The 18,058-nt window shown below is 50.3% G+C and overlaps 1 protein-coding gene across 1 annotated transcript in view; it reads left to right on the top strand.

Annotated features, from left to right (window-relative positions):
- Window positions 1-18,058, top strand: part of LOC112257079 (Krueppel-like factor 7) — a 132,990-nt gene that overhangs the window by 103,194 nt on the left and 11,738 nt on the right. The window contains exons 2-3 of the mRNA XM_042306638.1: window positions 2,040-2,658; window positions 11,494-11,617. Coding sequence (XP_042162572.1) covers window positions 2,040-2,658; window positions 11,494-11,617 — 743 coding nt within the window. The remainder of the gene's footprint in view (window positions 1-2,039; window positions 2,659-11,493; window positions 11,618-18,058) is intronic.

The raw sequence follows: 18,058 nt of genomic DNA, 5'->3' as shown, positions 1-18,058 counted from the left end.
CTTTCTCTCCCTCTCTCTCTCTGTACTCTCTCTTTCTCTCCCTCTCTCTCTCTCTCTTTCTCTCCCTCTCTCTCTCTTTCTCTCCCTCTCTCCCTCTCTCTCTCTCTTTCTCTCCCTCTCTCTCTCTGTATCTCTCTCTCTTTCTCTCCCTCTCTCTGCATGTATCTCTCTCTCTCTCTCTCTCTCTCTCTCTCTCTCTCTCTCTGCATGTATCTCTCTCTGCATGTATCTCTCTCTCCCTCTCTCTGCATGTATCTCTCTCTCTCTCTCTCTCTCTCTCTCTCTTTCTCTCCCTCTCTCTCTCTGTATCTCTCTCTCTCTCTCTCTCTCTCTCTCTGCATGTATCTCTCTCTGCATGTATCTCTCTCTCCCTCTCTCTGCATGTATCTCTCTCTCTCTCTCTCTCTCTCTCTCTCTCTCTCTCTCTTTCTCTCCCTCTCTCTCTCTGTATCTCTCTCTCTTTCTCTCTCTCTCTCTCTCTCTCTCCCTCTCTCCCTCTCTCTCTCTCTTTCTCTCCCTCTCTCTCTGTATCTCTCTCTGCATGTATCTCTCTCTCTCTCTGCATGTATCTCTCTCTCTCTCTGCATGTATCTCTCTCTCTTTCTCTCAATTCAATTCAAGGGGCTTTATTGACATGGGAAACATGTGTTAACATTGCCAAAGCAAGTGAGGTAGATAATATACAAAAGTGAAATAAACAATAAAAATGAACAGTAAACATTACACATCTCTCTCTATCTGTCGCTCTCTCTTTCTCTATTGCTCTCTCTCCCTCTGTCACACTCTCTCTCTCTCTCTCTCTCCCACTCTCTCTCTCTCTTTCGCTTTCTCTCTCTGTCACTCTTTCTCTCTTTCTCTCTCTCTGTTGCTCTCTCTCTGTTGCTCTCTCTCTGTTGCTCTCTCTCTCTCTGTTGCTCTCTCTCTCTGTTGCTCTCTCTCTCTGTTGCTCTCTCTCTCTCTGTTGCTCTCTCTCTCTGTTGCTCTCTCTCTCTCTATGAAGAGGAGTGGAGGGAAACAGTGAGGCCAGCACAGTTCACAGCTCTGGAGAACTCTCCCAGGCAGGAGCAATCAATCACAGAGTAATCCCCTCTCTCTCTGGGCTCGGCTAGAGGCAGGTGACATGGTCCACACTGCCTCTCTCAAAGAGCTTGGCTAGAGGCAGGGTGATATGTTCCACAATGGCCCTCCCTCTAGGCTCGGCTAGGGGCAGGTGACATGCTCCACATTGCCTCTCTCTCTGGAGCGGTTAGACCACTGGACCATACTGGTGTGATGTGAGGAAATGATAGTCAGATTGTGATGGTGGTTAGATTAGCAGAGCCGGATGTGTATCTAGTCAGATTGTGATGGTGGTTAGATTAGCAGAGCCGGATGTGTATCTAGTCAGATTGTGATGGTGGTTAGATTAGCAGAGCCGGATGTGTATCTAGTCAGATTGTGATGGTGGTTAGATTAGCAGAGCCGGATGTGTATCTAGTCAGATTGTGATGGTGGTTAGATTAGCAGAGCCGGATGTGTATCTAGTCAGATTGTGATGGTGGTTAGATTAGCAGAGCCGGATGTGTATCTAGTCAGATTGTGATGGTGGTTAGATTAGCAGAGCCAGTCCTGTATTTTCCACCATAATTTGCAAATTAATTAATTAAAAATCCTACAATGTGATTTTCTGGATTTTTTGTGTTATTTTGTCTGTCATAGTTGAAGTGTACCTATGATGAAAATTACAGGCCTCTCTCATCTTTTTAAGTGGGAGAACTTGCACAATTGGTGGCTGACTAAATACTTTTTTGCCCCACTGTACCAAGATATGATCTGTTGTTTCATAAAGGCCTGATATAATCTGTTGTTTGGTATTGGTCTGATACAGTATGTGTGGATTAGGGAGTGTTATGGTGAGGCTGACCATGAGTCCCTGTTTCTGACTGAGTGACCTTGTTGTGACCTTGTCTCTCCCTTAAATGATATGTGTATATTATGAACGAGGGGTTCTCTCCTGTAATGTTCCTGTTTCTGACCGTGTCTCTCTCTCTGTCTTACAGACGTGTCTGGAGTTGGAGCGGTACCTGCAGACGGAGCCCAAGCGTCTATCAGAGCTGTTTGACGAGGAGCTCGACTGCCTCCTGACGCCTGCCTTCGTGGAGGGTGCTGACAGTGACCTGATGGATCCCCTGGACCCACTCCTCCCCAGCCCCCCTCCCCTCCTCGTCACCCTCCCCAAGGTCCTACATGCCCCACACCTCCACAACACCAAGGCCTCTGAAAAAGAGTCTGGAGCAAAGATCACCAAGGAGGGGGTCAACGGGGTCAACGCTGCCCAGCTGAGTGCCGTCACCTCCCTCACGCCGCCCTCCTCGCCGGAGCTGGGCCGCCACCTGGTCAAGCCCACGCAGACTCTCACCGCTACGGCCGACGGCACGCTCACGCTCAAACTGGTGGCCAAGAAGGTTGGTCTGAACGCAGCCAAGTTGGTGGCCATGCACGCCACATTACCCTCGCCGCCCAGCAGGGGGGCACACAGTGACAGCGAGCAGGGGTCTGGGTCGCTGGGGGGAGATATCCCTGAGAACAAGAAGAGAGTCCATCGCTGCCAGTTCAACGGCTGCAGGAAGGTTTACACCAAGAGTTCCCATCTGAAGGCCCACCAGAGAACACACACAGGTGAGACAGAACTTAACCTTGTACACTGTGTACCAGGCATCAAACACACTGCCTGAAAACACACAGCCTGAAAACTGTCTAGCCTGGCCATGCACCTACAGTAACACAGGTGCAACATGCACCTAACACAAGAGCCAGAAAGATGAATGCTTTAGGTTTTAACGCTCTGCCTGAAAACAGAAAGATGAATGCTTTAGGTTTTAATGCTCTGCCTGAAAACAGAACGATGAATGCTTTAGGTTTTAACGCTCTGCCTGAAAGCAGAAAGATGAATGCTTTAGGTTTTAACGCTCTGCCTGAAAACATCTGCTTGGCTATTAGTTCTCAGCTTGATTGGGGTAAGTGCAAGGATTGCAATCCAAACATATCAAGTAAAAACAATGAGGCATTATTGATCTATCCCTCTATCTCCCAGTGTGAGCTAAAAATAAATATTTCATCTCTGCAATGATGCCTTTCTCATTCACCTCAGTGACTCTATTGAGTGTCTAACTGAAACCAGTCTCTCCATCCACAAGCTGCCAGCGAGGGAGTGATATGGTAATTGCCAGATGATTGATAGACTGACAGGTCTTAATGGAGTCTCCGTGCTAATTCAGCCATATCTGCTGCAGTCTGGAGTATCCACCGCTGCCCTCCCCGTGAACCAGAGAGAGAGAGAGAAGTCCCAGGCTAACATGGCCTCCGCTTAGCATTAGTCGTAGCGTTAGCATCAGTGTTAGTTCCACTAATCCTTCTCCTGAGGCCTGCTGTTGACTCGGCAGGTTTCATGGCTGCCACGCGCTACAGCGCTAGCGATGCTAATCAGCAAGGCGTTTCGTTCGCCCCTTCCTTCTTTCCCACCACCAAAATGGGAGGAGGGAAAGGGTGGGGGGGATGAGTGAGGGATAGAAGAGAAAACAACTGCAGCATGCTGCCTATAGCTGTGTAGCTCCGGCCCTGGTATGGCCATTACAAGACAAGAGCAGTGCAGTACAGGGATGGAATTCACCCAATTCCCTTCTTTGGTTATGATGTCCATACATCAGGACACACAGGGAGGGAGATTCAGATTAGTACAGGATTTAAAGGTCCAATGTAGCTGTTTTTATCTCCATTTCAAATCATTTCTGGGTAGCAATGTAAGTACCTTACTGTGATTTTTTTCAATTAAAAAGAGCAAAAGAGCAATTTGTCAAGTAATATTTTAGCTAGGACTGTCTGGGAGTGGTCTGAGTGGGGAGGCGAAAACTGAAAACTAGCTGTTAATGGCAGAGAGGTTTGGATCTCAAACAGCTCTTACACTAAAAGGGCATTATCATAATTTTGTATAATTTCACAGTATTATTCCAACCTCATAGTGTAGTAAATATACATAAAACACAGGTAAAAATGTGTCTTTGAGTCCACTGGGCCTGGGAGCCGAGCTGCATGGGGTTGACATCAATAGCAGCTTCGGTTCAGACAGTCCACAAGGAAACACACAGCCTTTCACTGAGGTATAAAAACCATAGAATTAGAATGTCCATACGTCCGTTTGGAATTCCCCTCAACCACGCCCACAAATTGGGGGAAACAAACATTATTTCCTATTGACCCCCATTGTAAAAGACCAAACTTCGTCATCGATTTTGGGGAAATATGTATTTTGGGGAAAATGTGTTGTTCAATGTACATGTAACCAGGTACTGTTCGTACTGTTCACACATAGGGAAATAGAGCCTGAGAGAAAACCCAGTGAATTCAGGCTATTCGGCGTGTGAGAGTGGGAAATCTGAGGACCTGGTGTCCAAGTAGGCTACACGTACGCGTGAGGAAAACATTTCATCACATGTAAGACATTTAACTTGTTTAGTATACTTCGTTTGAACCTACACTCACTACTTGTGGCTGTATAGTCTGTTTGTGTTGTTGGTCTTGGCTAGCTTAATGTTCTGGTCGGTAACTAGGTAGCACTCACTCACAGGGCTGTATAGTCTGTTTGTGTTGTTGGTCTTGGCTAGCTTAATGTTCTGGTTGGTAACTAGGTAGCACTCACTCACAGGGCTGTATAGTCTGTTTGTGTTGTTGGTCTTGGCTAGCTTAATGTTCTGGTTGGTAACTAGGTAGCACTCACTCACAGGGCTGCTAGGACCGTCATGAAAAGGGGAATACTGGGATCCCTACCATATGAAGTGTTTCTATGTAGTGAGAACACTTGGGAGCAGGCAATGTTGAAAAGTCATCTTCAGACTTGTTGTACTTTCTCAAAGGTAGTCACTCACAGGGCTGTATAGTCTGTTTGTGTTGTTGGTCTTGGCTAGCTTAATGTTCTGGTTGGTAACTAGGTAGCACTCACTCACAGGGCTGTATAGTCTGTTTGTGTTGTTGGTCTTGGCTAGCTTAATGTTCTGGTTGGTAACTAGGTAGCACTCACTCACAGGGCTGCTAGGACCGTCATGAAAAGGGGAATACTGGGATCCCTACCATATGAAGTGTTTCTATGTAGTGAGAACACTTGGGAGCAGGCAATGTTGAAAAGTCATCTTCAGACTTGTTGTACTTTCTCAAAGGTAGTTTTGTAATTGACTAAAACAAGCCGACAACAAGAAAATTGCATTTGAAAAAGGTCACGGATTTGCTGTGGACCAAAGGGGTAACCATAGGTTACCACGGGTTGTTTTCCCCACAGGCAGGACACTGACTGGAACTGTTCTAGTCAGAACAGAAAACCACCCAACATTTTCCTATTTTCACTCCTCTGGTGTTGGGAATATGATGGTTTGTTTTAGGGAGATGGGAGCTGCTGCATGGATGAAACTCTAGGAAATGGGCCAGTCTGTCTGCTGTAACTTCAGCTGAGAGCTGAGAGATCATAATAGGCCCTACGCTCTATCTCCAGTTGACTGTGGAAATGTAATTAACTGCAGAACACAGGCACCTGTGATGCTGGTGGGAGGGGGTGATGAGGCAGAGGGGGTGCGTTGCTAGGAGACCATATCAGAAACAGGCGAGATGAGAGTCCGTAATTGGCTGATTATTTGCAGCTCCTGGTACCAGTCTCAGCTTGTTTCAACAAAGTGCTGCCCATTCCAACTACCCCTGCCCCTAACACCAGCCACCCCTCAAATCCAGCTTCCCCCCCACCCCCAAGAAAACCTCCCACCCGCCCCAACCTGCTCTCTTTTTGGGGGGATTTGGGTTGCCTGGCAACTGTATTAGACTCATCCAGAGCAGAGCCATAATTGGCCGGTGGTGCTGAGTGTCCATGGCTGGCGGATTCAGCCGGCTCCACTTCTCTCTCTCTCTCTCTCTCGCAGTCTCTCTCTCTCTCGCAGTCTCTCTCTCTCTCTCTCGCAGTCTCTCTCTCTCTCTTGCAGTCTCTCTCGCTCTCTCTCTCTTGCAGTCTCTCTCTCTCTCTCAGTCTCTCTCAGTCTCTCTCTCTCTCAGTCTCTCTCAGTCTCTCTCTCTCTCTCTCTCTCTCTCTCTCTCTCCCTCTCTCTCTCTCTCTCACTCACACACACACACACACAAACTCTCTCTCGCTCTATCTCTTTCTCACACAAACTCTCTCTCTCTCTGCCGGTTACTAGGCGACTCCATCATGCATCCTCGCTTCGCAGAGTTATAATTGGCTGGCATAGCGGTTGCCGTGGCACCGTGGTGGTGGGTCCAAGCCGGCCCTGCTTCATTCTGTCAAGTCTGGAGAGGAGGAGGAGAGGGAGGGAGGGAGGGAGGGAGGGAGGGAGGGAGGGAGGGAGGGAGGGAGGGAGGGAGGGAGGGAGGGAGGGAGGGAGGGAGGGAGGGAGGGGAGGGAAATGCGAAGGGGAGGTGCTGATGGCCAATTACTGGGGAAGGGGTGTGAAACGTTTACTGTCTCGCACCTGTGGCCCCAGGACTCCAAAATGACAGAGAGCGGTCCTTGATGACTGACTGCCTGCCTGTCTGTCTGCCTTTCTGCCTGTCTCTGTCTGTCTGCCTGTCTGCCTGTCTGTCTCCCTGCCTGTCTCTATCCCTGCCTGCCTGCCTCTATCCCTCCCTGCCTGCCTGTCTCTATCCCTCCCTCTCTGCCTGCCTGCCTCTATCCCTCTCTGCCTGCCTGCCTCTATCCCTCCCTGCCTGCCTGCCTCTATCCATCCGAGGACACCCCTGGACAGGGCCAAACAGGAAGGATATAACCCCACCCACTTTGCCAAAGCACAGCCCCCACACCACTAGAGGGATATCTTCAACCACCAACTTACCATCCTGAGACAAGGCTGAGTATAGCCCACAAAGATCCCTCCCTCTCTGCATGCCTGCCTCTATCCCTCTCTGCCTGCCTGCCTCTATCCCTCCCTGCCTGCCTGTCTCTATCCATCCCTCCCTGCCTGCCTGTCTCTATCCATCCCTCCCTGCCTGCCTGTCTCTATCCATCCCTCCCTGCCTGCCTCTATCCCTCCCTGCCTGCCTGCCTCTATCCCTCCCTGCCTACCTGCCTCAATCACTCCCTGCCTGCCTGCATCGATCCCTCCCTCTATCCTTCCCTCCCTGCCTGCCTGCCTCTATCCCTCCCTGCCTGCCTGCCTCTATCCCTCCCTGCCTGCCTGTCTCTATCCCTCCCTGCCTGCCTGCCTGCCTGCTCTATCCCTTCCTGCCTGTCTGCCTCTATCCCTTCCTGCCTGCCTGTCTCTATCCCTCCCTGCCTGCCTGTCTCTATCCATCCCTCCCTGCCTGCCTCTATCCCTCCCTGCCTGCCTGCCTTTATCCCTCCCTGCCTACCTGCCTCTTCCCTCCCTCCCTGCCTGCCTGCCTCGATCCCTCCCTCCCTGCCTGCCTCTATCCCTCCCTCCCTGCCTGCCTGCCTCTATCCCTCCCTGCCTGCCTGTCTCTATCCCTCCCTGCCTGCCTGTCTCTATCCCTCCCTGCCTGCCTGCCTCTATCCCTCCCTGCCTGCCTGTCTCTATCCCTCCCTGCCTGCCTGTCTCTATCCATCCCTCCCTGCCTGCCTCTATCCCTCCCTGCCTGCCTGCCTTTATCTCTCCCTGCCTACCTGCCTCTTCCCTCCCTCCCTGCCTGCCTGCCTCTATCCCTCCCTGCCTGCCTATCTCTATCCCTCCCTGCCTGCCTGTCTCTATCCCTCCCTGCCTGCCTGCCTCTATCCCTCCCTGCCTGCCTGCCTCTATCCCTCCCTGCCTGCCTCTATCCCTCCCTGCCTGCCTGCCTCTATCCCTCCCTCCCTGCCTGCCTGCCTCTATCCCTCCCTGCCTGCCTGTCCTCCCTCCCTGCCTGCCTGTCTCTATCCCTCCCTGCCTGCCTGCCTCTATCCCTGCCTGCCTGCCTGCCTCTATCCCTCCCTGCCTGCCTGCCTCTATCCCTCCCTGCCTGCCTGCCTCTTCCCTCCCTCCCTGCCTGCCTGCCTCTATCCCTCCCTGCCTGCCTATCTCTATCCCTCCCTGCCTGCCTGTCTCTATCCCTCCCTGCCTGCCTGCCTCTATCCCTCCCTGCCTGCCTGCCTCTATCCCTCCTGCCTGCCTGCCTGCCTGCCTCTATCCCTCCCTCCCTGCCTGCCTGCCTCTATCCCTCCCTGCCTGCCTGTCTCTATCCCTCCCTGCCTGCCTGTCTCTATCCCTCCCTGCCTGCCTGCCTCTATCCCTGCCTGCCTGCCTGCCTCTATCCCTCCCTGCCTGCCTGCCTCTATCACTCCCTGCCTACCTGCCTCTATCCCTCCCTGCCTGCCTACCTCTATCCCTCCCTCCCTGCCTGTATCTATCCCTCCCTGCCTGCCTGCCTCTATCCCTCCCTGCCTGCCTGTCTCTATCCCTGCCTGCCTGTCTCTATCCCTCCCTGCCTGTCTCTATCCCTCCCTGCCTGCCTGTCTCTATCCCTCCCTGCCTGCCTGTCTCTATCCCTCCTTGCCTGTCTCTATCCCTCCCTGCCTGTCTCTATCCCTCCCTGCCTGTCTCTATCCCTCCCTGCCTGTCTGCCTAACAGGTTCTCATGACAAGGCAACACTGTCTGGGGGTATGATCTGCTATAGCTTTTACACAGGTTCTCATGACAAGGCAACACTGTCTGGGGGTATGATCTGCTATAGGTTTTACACAGGTTCTCATGACAAGGCAACACTGTCTGGGGGTATGATCTGCTATAGGTTTTACACAGGTTCTCATGACAAGGCAACACTGTCTGGGGGTATGATCTGCTATAGGTTTTACACAGGTTCTCATGACAAGGCAACACTGTCTGGGGGTATGATCTGCTATAGGTTTTACACAGGTTCTCATGACAAGGCAACACTGTCTGGGGGTATGATCTGCTATAGGTTTTACACAGGTTCTCATGACAAGGCAACACTGTCTGGGGGTATGATCTGCTATAGCGTTTACACAGTGGAAGAGAAGAGCCTCAGGTCTTTGTGTTGCGTTCATATGTTCACCCCAGAGGTAGAGGAGTGTGTTAAGTGGAATCTGGCTGTAAAGTGGTGTGTTGCTGATTCAGTGCTGAGGTGTTGCCTTCTCTCTGGCTTCGTCTGAAATGGCATCCTATTTCCTATATAGTGCACTACGCATAGGGCTCTGATCAAAAGTAGTGCACTAATATAGGGAATAGGGTGCCATTTTGGATGCACACTCTTGCTCTAACAGCAGCCAGTACAGGGTCATGACCCAGTACCCAGAATGCCCTCTACTGATTTGAATAATATTTAAAACACCGAAAGGAAAGCACAGAGGATGATCCTGAGGTGTTTCTACCCTGAAATCTGTGTCACACTTCCACAATCTCACCACAGACAATGGATCAAATAATATCTCAAAAGAAACAGAATGAGAAAAGAGATTGGGAAATAAAAAGGGATTTGAGGGATCACTCACAGTCCAGGTGCCTCTTGTATTCCCGTCTCATCTTACAACATGGAGGATGGGGGGACGTGCGTTGCATCATCTCACATCACTCCGTTCTCCTCCTCCGCCACGTCATCTTTTACTTTGTGTTGCGTCATCGTGCTCACAGCAGATTCCACAGTGCTCTGAGATGATGTCAAACAGAACTGCAGCATCCTTTACCGTCTGCTGCTGGGGTGGCCTCAGATTTACTTTGGGCAATGAAACCACTGACATTTCTACTGCTAATCAACACCTTTTGTTGCAGGTGTTTTGTAGCAGAATTGGCTTAAATGATTTCGATCAACATATGCAGTACTCTACACAGTACATTGCTGCAAATCAGCAGAATATGTTCCACCATGCACATTTTCAAGGTTTATTCTTTAGGTCTACTGGAGGAAATGAGAACACACTTTTTTCCATTTAGTTTGTGCATTAAAAGGAAAAGCTCCTCGGTGTGATTCTGAGCATCACCAGCGCTGTGTTTTGTAGAATACCATCTGCACCTCCATTCACCTCCATTCACCTCCATTCATCTCCATTCACCACCATTCATCTCCTTTCATCTCCATTCACCTCCATTCATCTCCATTCACCTCCATTCATCTCCATTCACCTCCATTCACCTCCATTCAACTCCATTCACCTCCATTCACCTCCATTCACGTCCATTCATCTCCATTCATCTCCATTCACCATTCATCTCACTTTCATCTCCATTCACCTCCATTCATCTCCATTCACCACCATTCACCTCCATTCATCTCCATTCACCTCCATTCACCACCATTCACCTCCACTCATCTCCATTCACCACCATTCACCTCCTTGCCCACCTCCATTCACCTCCATTCACCTCCATTCACCACCATCCCCACCCCCATTCACCTCCATTCGCTCCATTCACCCCTCCACAAACAGCCTATCTGACAGTATAGGGACCCCCCTCTCCTCACCCTCTACTTCCTCTGTCTCCCATAGGGACTCTCCTCTCCTCACCCTCTACTTCCTCTGTCTCCCATAGGGACCCTCCTCTCTCCTCACCCTCTACTTCCTCTCTCTCCTATAGGGACTCTCCTCACCCTCTACTTCCTCTGTCTCTCATAGGGACTCTCCTCTCTCCCACTGTCGCCTGTGATTTGGACATACCACTGCTCTCCCGATTGAGCCGCTTAGATTTCACTTCATGGCACTTTAGTCTAGTTAGGAAGATTGGTAGACATGGTGATCAGGGGAGACGGTGGCAGCTGGCTGACTGGAAGTACGGTATTACTTCCCATTAAGCGTCATTAAGACCCCAATTATCGTTACCACCCCCGGATCTGAATCAACCACGGCGGCAGCACTAGGGCAGGTGCCAACCCAAAACCTTCCCTGAATTTAGCCCCCTCCCACCAGGCCCATTCGAACACAGCCAGCCTGGTCCCCAAGAGGGGTACCTCAGGGTCCGGATCCCCCCCCTCCCCTCCGCACCGTGCTGCACCCGTCTTTCACATCCCAAAAGGGATTTTTTTTTACCAGGGAGATAAATATACAGCATGTGAACAATAGATATCTCCCTCTCCCATCTGTTTAACTGGGGAGAAATTCATTAGAATTTCAGATCTCTCCGCAGGGGGTCAGGGAGCAGCGAGGAGAGGAGGATGAGGGGGGGGCAGAGAAAATGATTTTAAAAAATGTTTTGTTTTTCACAGTGATTTTAGTTTTAGGATTCTGAATTAATATAGGTTTGCTGAAAGACTTCATTTAGAGAACTCTCTGAGTTTCTGACTAATTGACATGATTGGTTGATGTATAACCCTGTGGTAAATGAGCCTGGGTGTGTTATCCTGGTCTGGGTAACTACGGTAACACAGGTACATTAACTAGCTGGGAGGAGCTCATCTGTCGCCTGCTTGGTGATGTTGTAGCAGTTTACATCTCACTATTCCCACCTTAAAACAGAAAATAACTGTTGTATTTAGGTCACAGCTGTTTAACGTGTGCCGTGTTCTTTTCTCTGTCCTGTCAGGTGAGAAGCCGTACAAGTGCTCCTGGGAGGGCTGTGAGTGGCGTTTCGCCCGGAGCGATGAGTTGACAAGGCACTATCGCAAACACACCGGGGCCAAACCATTCAAGTGTAACCACTGTGACAGGTATGTACCACACACGCCAACATCAATTGCACAACACACACTTTGCATGTCACCGACCCAATGGTATAGAAGTGACAGCAGATAGGACATGATCTGCATGTGACAGAGAAATTATCTATCTCAAACAAACTCTCGTCACACACAAGTACATCAATACACTGTGCACTACAGTAACCACATGTACATTGATGGTGGAAGGGGGAGTTCGCCGTATATAATGTAAAGCGCTTTGAGCTGTAGAAAAAGATTTACTACATAAATGCAAGTCATTGCTGTAATGTCCCCTCGGACAGCCCCAATCCCAGTGGCAGCGCTCTCCCTCTGTCTCCATTTCCCTCTCTGTCTTCCTCCGTTTCCCTCTCTGTCTCCCTCTCTGTCTTCCTCTGTCTCCCTCTCTGTCTCCCTCTCTGTCTCCCTCTCTGTCTTCCTCTGTCTCCCTCTCTGTCTACCTCTCTCTCCCTCTCTGTCTCGCTCTCCGTTTCCCTCTCTGTCTCCCTCTCTGTCTTCCTCTGTCTCCCTCTCTGTCTTCCTCTGTCTCCATTTCCCTCTCTGTCTTCCTCTGTCTCCCTCTCTGTCTCCCTCTCTGTCTCCCTCTCTGTCTTCCTCTGTCTCCCTCTCTGTCTGTCTCTGTCTCCATTTCCCACTCTGTCTTCCTCTGTCTCCCACTCTGTCTTCATTTCCCTCTCTGTCTTCCTCTGTCTCCCTCTCTGTCTTCCTCTGTCTCCCTCTCTGTCTTCCTCTGTCTCCCTCTCTGTATTCCTCTGTCTCCCTCTCTGTCTTCCTCTGTCTCCCTCTCTGTCTTCCTCTGTCTCCCTCTCTGTCTTCCTCTGTCTCCCTCTTCTGTCTTCCTCTGTCTTCATTTCCCTCTCTGTCTTCCTCTGTCTCCCTCTCTGTCTTCCTCTGTCTCCCTCTCTGTCTTCCTCTGTCTCCCTCTCTGTCTTTCTCTGTCTCCCTCTCTGTCTTCCTCTGTCTCCGTTTCCCTCTCTGTCTTCCTCTGTCTCCCTCTCTGTCTTCCTCTGTCTCCCTCTCTGTCTTCCTCTGTCTCCCTCTCTGTTTTCCTCTGTCTCCCTCTCTGTCTTCCTCTGTCTCCATTTCCCTCTCTGTCTCCCTCTCTGTCTTCCTCTGTCTCCCTCTCTGTTTTCCTCTGTCTCCGTTTCCCTCTCTGTCTTCCTCTGTCTCCCTCTCTGTCTTTCTCTGTCTCCCTCTCTGTCTTCCTCTGTCTCCGTTTCCCTCTCTGTCTTCCTCTGTCTCCCTCTCTTTCTTCCTCTGTCTTCATTTCCCTCTCTGTCTTCCTCTGTCTCCCTCTCTGTCTTCCTCTGTCTCCCTCTCTGTCTTCCTCTGTCTCCCTCTCTGTCTTCCTCTGTCTCCATTTCCCTCTCTGTCTCCCTCTCTGTCTTCCTCTGTCTCCCTCTCTGTTTTCCTCTGTCTCCGTTTCCCTCTCTGTCTTCCTCTGTCTCCCTCTCTGTCTTCCTCTGTCTCCCTCTCTGTCTTCCTCTGTCTCCCTCTCTGTCTTCCTCTGTCTTCATTTCCCTCTCTGTCTTCCTCTGTCTCCCTCTCTGTCTTCCTCTGTCTCCCTCTCTGTCTTCCTCTGTCTTCATTTCCCTCTCTGTCTTCCTCTGTCTCCCTCTCTGTCTTCCTCTGTCTTCATTTCCCTCTCTGTCTTCCTCTGTCTCCCTCTCTGTCTTCCTCTGTCTCCCTCTCTGTCTTCCTCTGTCTCCCTCTCTGTCTTCCTCTGTCTCCCACTCTGTCTTCCTCTGTTTCCCTCTCTGCCTTCCTCTGTTTCCCTCTCTGTCTTCCTCTGTCTCCCTCTCTGTCTTCCTCTGTCTCCCACTCTGTCTTCCTCTGTCTCCCTCTCTGTCTTCCTCTGTCTCCCTCTCTGTCTTCCTCTGTCTTCCCTCTCTGTCTTCCTCTGTTTCCCTCTCTGTCTTCCTCTGTCTCCACTCTCTGTCTTCCTCTGTCTAACCAGGCTCTGCTCCAGTCTTCCTGTAACTCAGTCACCCAGTCCTGTCTTCCCTGTTTCCCGTCTCTGTCTTCCTCTGTCTCCCTCTGATGTCTTCCTGCTGTCTCCCTCACTGTCTTCCTGAAAAACAGTGAAATGGTTATCCAGAAGAAACAAATCTCTGTCTTCCTCTGTCTCCACTCTCTGTCTTCCTCTGTCTCCCACTGTCTTCCTCTGTCTCCGTTTCCCTCTCTGTCTTCCTCTGTCTCCCACATGTCTTCCTCTGTTTCCCTCTCTGTCTTCCTCTGTCTCCCTCTCTGTCTTCTCTGTCTCCCTCTCTGTCTTCCTCTGTCTCCCCACACTGTCTTCCTCTGTCTCACAGTTTCCCATGATACACCTCTGTTCCACTCTCTGTCTTCCTCTGTCTTCCTCCGTTTCCCTCTCTGTCTTCCTCTGTCTCCCTCTCTGTCTTCCTCTGTCTTCCTCTGTCTCCCTCTCTGTCTTCCTCTGTCTCCCTCTCTGTCCTCATCATGTGCATAGCAGCACTCTACAGACTGCGTCACTGGCAGTTAACACAGGCTCTGCTCCAGTCTGCTGAATAACTCAGTCACAGGCCAGTCCTATGTTACCCTGTGAATAGGCCGTTCTCACACGCTGGTCTCTCCTGCTTCCCCTGCTGATGGCAGGGCTGCATGCTGACACTATCAGTAAAAGCACAAGTGAAAAACAGTGAAATGGTTATGTAACAGAAGAAACAAATAACTAAGGAGAGAGAGAGAGAGAGCGACCAAGCACAAACCAGATTGGGCAAGCAGACACTCTCTCCTCACACACTCATACATACACACACCGTTCACACACTCATACACACACCGTTCACACACTCATACACACACAGTTCACACATGATACACACACAGTTCACACACTCATACACACACAGTTCACACACTCATACACACACAGTTCACACACTCATACACACACAGTTCACACACTCATACACACACCGTTCACACACTCATACACACACCGTTCACACACTCATACACACACAGTTCACACATGATACACACACAGTTCACACACTCATACACACACAGTTCACACTCAAGATCATCCATTTTCGAACAACAGACACAGTGACACTCATCAGACCCCTCTGTTCTGCTGGATACACAAAGGAAGCACTTTGTCTATGGAGACGGCCGTGTGTGTGTGTGTGTGTGTCTGCGTGCCTGCGTGCGTGTGTGCGTGCGTGTGTGTGTGTGTGCTTGTGTGTGTGTGTGTGTGTGTGTGTGTGTGTGTGCGTGCGTAGGTGCGTGTGCGTGCGCGTGTGTGTGTGTGTGTCTGACAGAGAGGGCACATTTGCATTAGTGTGGGTCTGTGATTGATAAGCTGTCAGGTGATAATAGCAGGAGGCAGTCAACCTGTCTGTGTCCCAAAAAGGCACCCTATTCCCTACAATAGTGCACTACTTTTGACCAGAGCCTATAGGGAATACCAGGAGAGGGTAACATTTGGGAGGCAGACCCTGTCTTTACACACAGGCAACACTTACACACTGGGGCCAACGCGCAAGCTGATGGCTCCAGGTGGAACCACAATTACCCAGATCCCTCTCTATCCCCCTCCAGAAGGGGACCGCTTTCCAAAATCCACCATCTCCCTCCCTCCCTCCACACACACACACACATTATCCTAGACCAGCCTTAGCCACTGTGTATAATACACCACAGCCACCTCTAGCCTTCAACTCGGGGGAGTGCATAATCAAATCCATGTTCACACACTCATTACCAGCATATATGTTGGCTGTTGGCTAACAATGGGGCTATTTGTAGCAGGCCTGCTACAGTTACGGGAATTGACAAGTCCAGATGCCAGGCCAGCTTTAGATACACACACAGCCTCCAGGACTTGGATGTGAGCTAAACCATCCAGCCAACTAGTTCAGACACTCAGACTCTCTCTCTTTCTCTAACGTGCCTCTTAGGGGACTCTAAGTGGACCCCCCCAGTCCCTCTAGTTTAGGTTTGAACCTAACCCCCTCCTAAATCACTGCATGTTCTGCTGACACACACACATACTACACTGCTCAAAAAATAAAGGGAACACTAAAATAACACATCCTAGATCTGAATGAATGAAATATTCTTATTAAATACTTTTTTCTTTACATAGTTGAATGTGCTGACAACAAAATCACACAAAAATGATCAATGGAAATCAAATGTATCAACCCATGGAGGTCTGGATTTGGAGTCACACTCAAAATTAAAGTGGAAAACCACACTACATGCTGATCCAACTTTGATGTAATGTCCTTAAAACAAGTCAAAATGAGGCTCAGTAGTGTGTGTGGCCTATATGTGCCTGTATGACCTCCCTACAATGCCTGGGCATGCTCCTGATGAGGTAACGGATGGTCTCCTGAGGGATCTCCTCCCAGACCTGGACTAAAGCAAGACATGATGTCCCAGATGTGCTCAATTGGATTCAGGTCTGGGGAACGGGCGGGCCAGTCCATAGCATCAATGCCTTCCTCTTACAGGAACTGCTGACACACTCCAGCCACATGAGGTCTAGCATTGTCTTGCATTAGGAGGAACCCAGGGCCAACCGCACCAGCATATGGTCTCACAAGGGGTCTGAGGATCTCATCTCGGTACCTAATGGCAGTCAGGCTACCTCTGGCGAGCACATGGAGGGCTGTGCGGCCCCCCAAAGAAATGCCACCCCACACCATGAATGACCCACTGCCAAACCGGTCATGATGGAGGATGTTGCAGGCAGCAGAACGTTCTCCACGGCGTCTCCAGACTCTGTCACGTCTGTCACATTTGCTCAGTGTGAACCTGCTTTCATCTGTGAAGAGCACAGGGCGCCAGTGGCGAATTTGCCAATCTTGGTGTTCTCTGGCAAATGCCAAACATCCGGCACGATGTTGGGCTGTAAGCACAACCCCCACCTGTGGACGTCGGCCCTCATACCACCCTCATGGAGTCTGTTTCTGACCGTTTGAGCAGACACATGCACATTTGTGGCCTGCTGGAGGTCATTTGCAGGGCTCTGGCAGTGCTCCTCCTGCTCCTCCTTGCACAAAGGCGGAGGTAGTGGTCCTGCTGCTGGGTTGTTGCCCTCCTACGGCCTCCTCCACATCTCCTGATGTACTGGCCTGTCTCCTGGTAGCGCCTCCATGCTCTGGACACTACGCTGACAGACACAGCAAACCTTCTTGCCACAGCTCGCATTGATGTTCCATCCTGGATGAGCTGCACTACCTGAGCCACTTGTGTGGGTTGTAGACTCCGTCTCATGCTACCACTAGAGTGAAAGCACCGCCAGCATTCAAAAGTGACCAAAACATCAGCCAGGAAGCATAGGAACTGAGAAGTGGTCTGTGGTTATCACCTGCAGAACCACTCCTTTATTGGGGGTGTCTTGCTAATTGCCTATAATTACATCTGTTGTCTATTCTATTTGCACAACAGCATGTGAAATGTATGGTCAATCAGTGTTGCTTCCTAAGTGGACAGTTGGATTTCACAGAAGTGTGATTGACTTGGAGTTACATTGTGTTGTTTAAGTGTTCCCTTTATTTTTTTGAGCAGTGTATATACCAGGGTTACCCAACTGACGGCCAACCGGACTAATTTGGCCCTCAAGTGATTTTATTTGCCCCCCCCAAATCTGGACATCAAAGACTGTGAAAACACCAGGAAATCAAATTAGAATTTTGTTAATCTGTTCCCACGTATAGAGAGATACTGGAACAGTATGTGATCATATACAAATGGTATGACATGATTTTTTTTTTGTCAAATACTCTACATCTGTTTGGGCTTGTGTGGGTGTGGGTGTGGGTGTGGGTGTGGGTGTGGGTGTGGGTGTGGGTGTGGGTGTGGGTGTGTCTGACAGAGTGGGTACAATAGCATGGGGCTGTGATTGATAAACTATCAGGTGATAATAGGAGGAAGCTGTCAGCATATTACCCTGCATCCCACTGCTGGCCTCTAAAGCCAAGCAGGGTTGGTCCTGGTTGGTTCTGGTTGGTCCTGGTTGGTCCTGGTTGGTCCTGGTTGGTCCTGGTTGGTCCTGGTTGGTCCTGGATGGTCCTGGTTGGTCCTGGTTGGTCCTGGTTGGTCCTGGTTGGTCCTGGATGGGAGACCAGATGCTGCTGGAAGTGGTGTTGGAGGGCCAGTAGGAGGCACTCTTTCCTCTGGTCTAAAAAATAACATTTAAAAAAATAATCCCAATGCCCCAGGGCAGTGATTGGAGACATTACCCTGTGTAGAGTACTGTCTTTTGGATGGGACATTAAACAGGTATTCTGACTCTCTGTGGTCACTAAAGATCCCATGGCACTTATTGTAAGAGTAGGAGTGTTAACCCCGGTGTCCTGGATAAATTCCCAATCCGGCCCTACCATTATGGCCACCTAATCATCCCCAGATTACAATTGGCTCATTCATCTCCCCGTAACTATTCCCCAGGCCGTT

Source organism: Oncorhynchus tshawytscha, linkage group LG26 (assembly GCF_018296145.1).
Source record: "Oncorhynchus tshawytscha isolate Ot180627B linkage group LG26, Otsh_v2.0, whole genome shotgun sequence".
Taxonomy (NCBI): Eukaryota; Metazoa; Chordata; class Actinopteri; order Salmoniformes; family Salmonidae; genus Oncorhynchus; species Oncorhynchus tshawytscha.
Note: the sequence above shows the minus strand (reverse complement) of the source record. Positions and strands in the feature narration are given on the sequence as shown.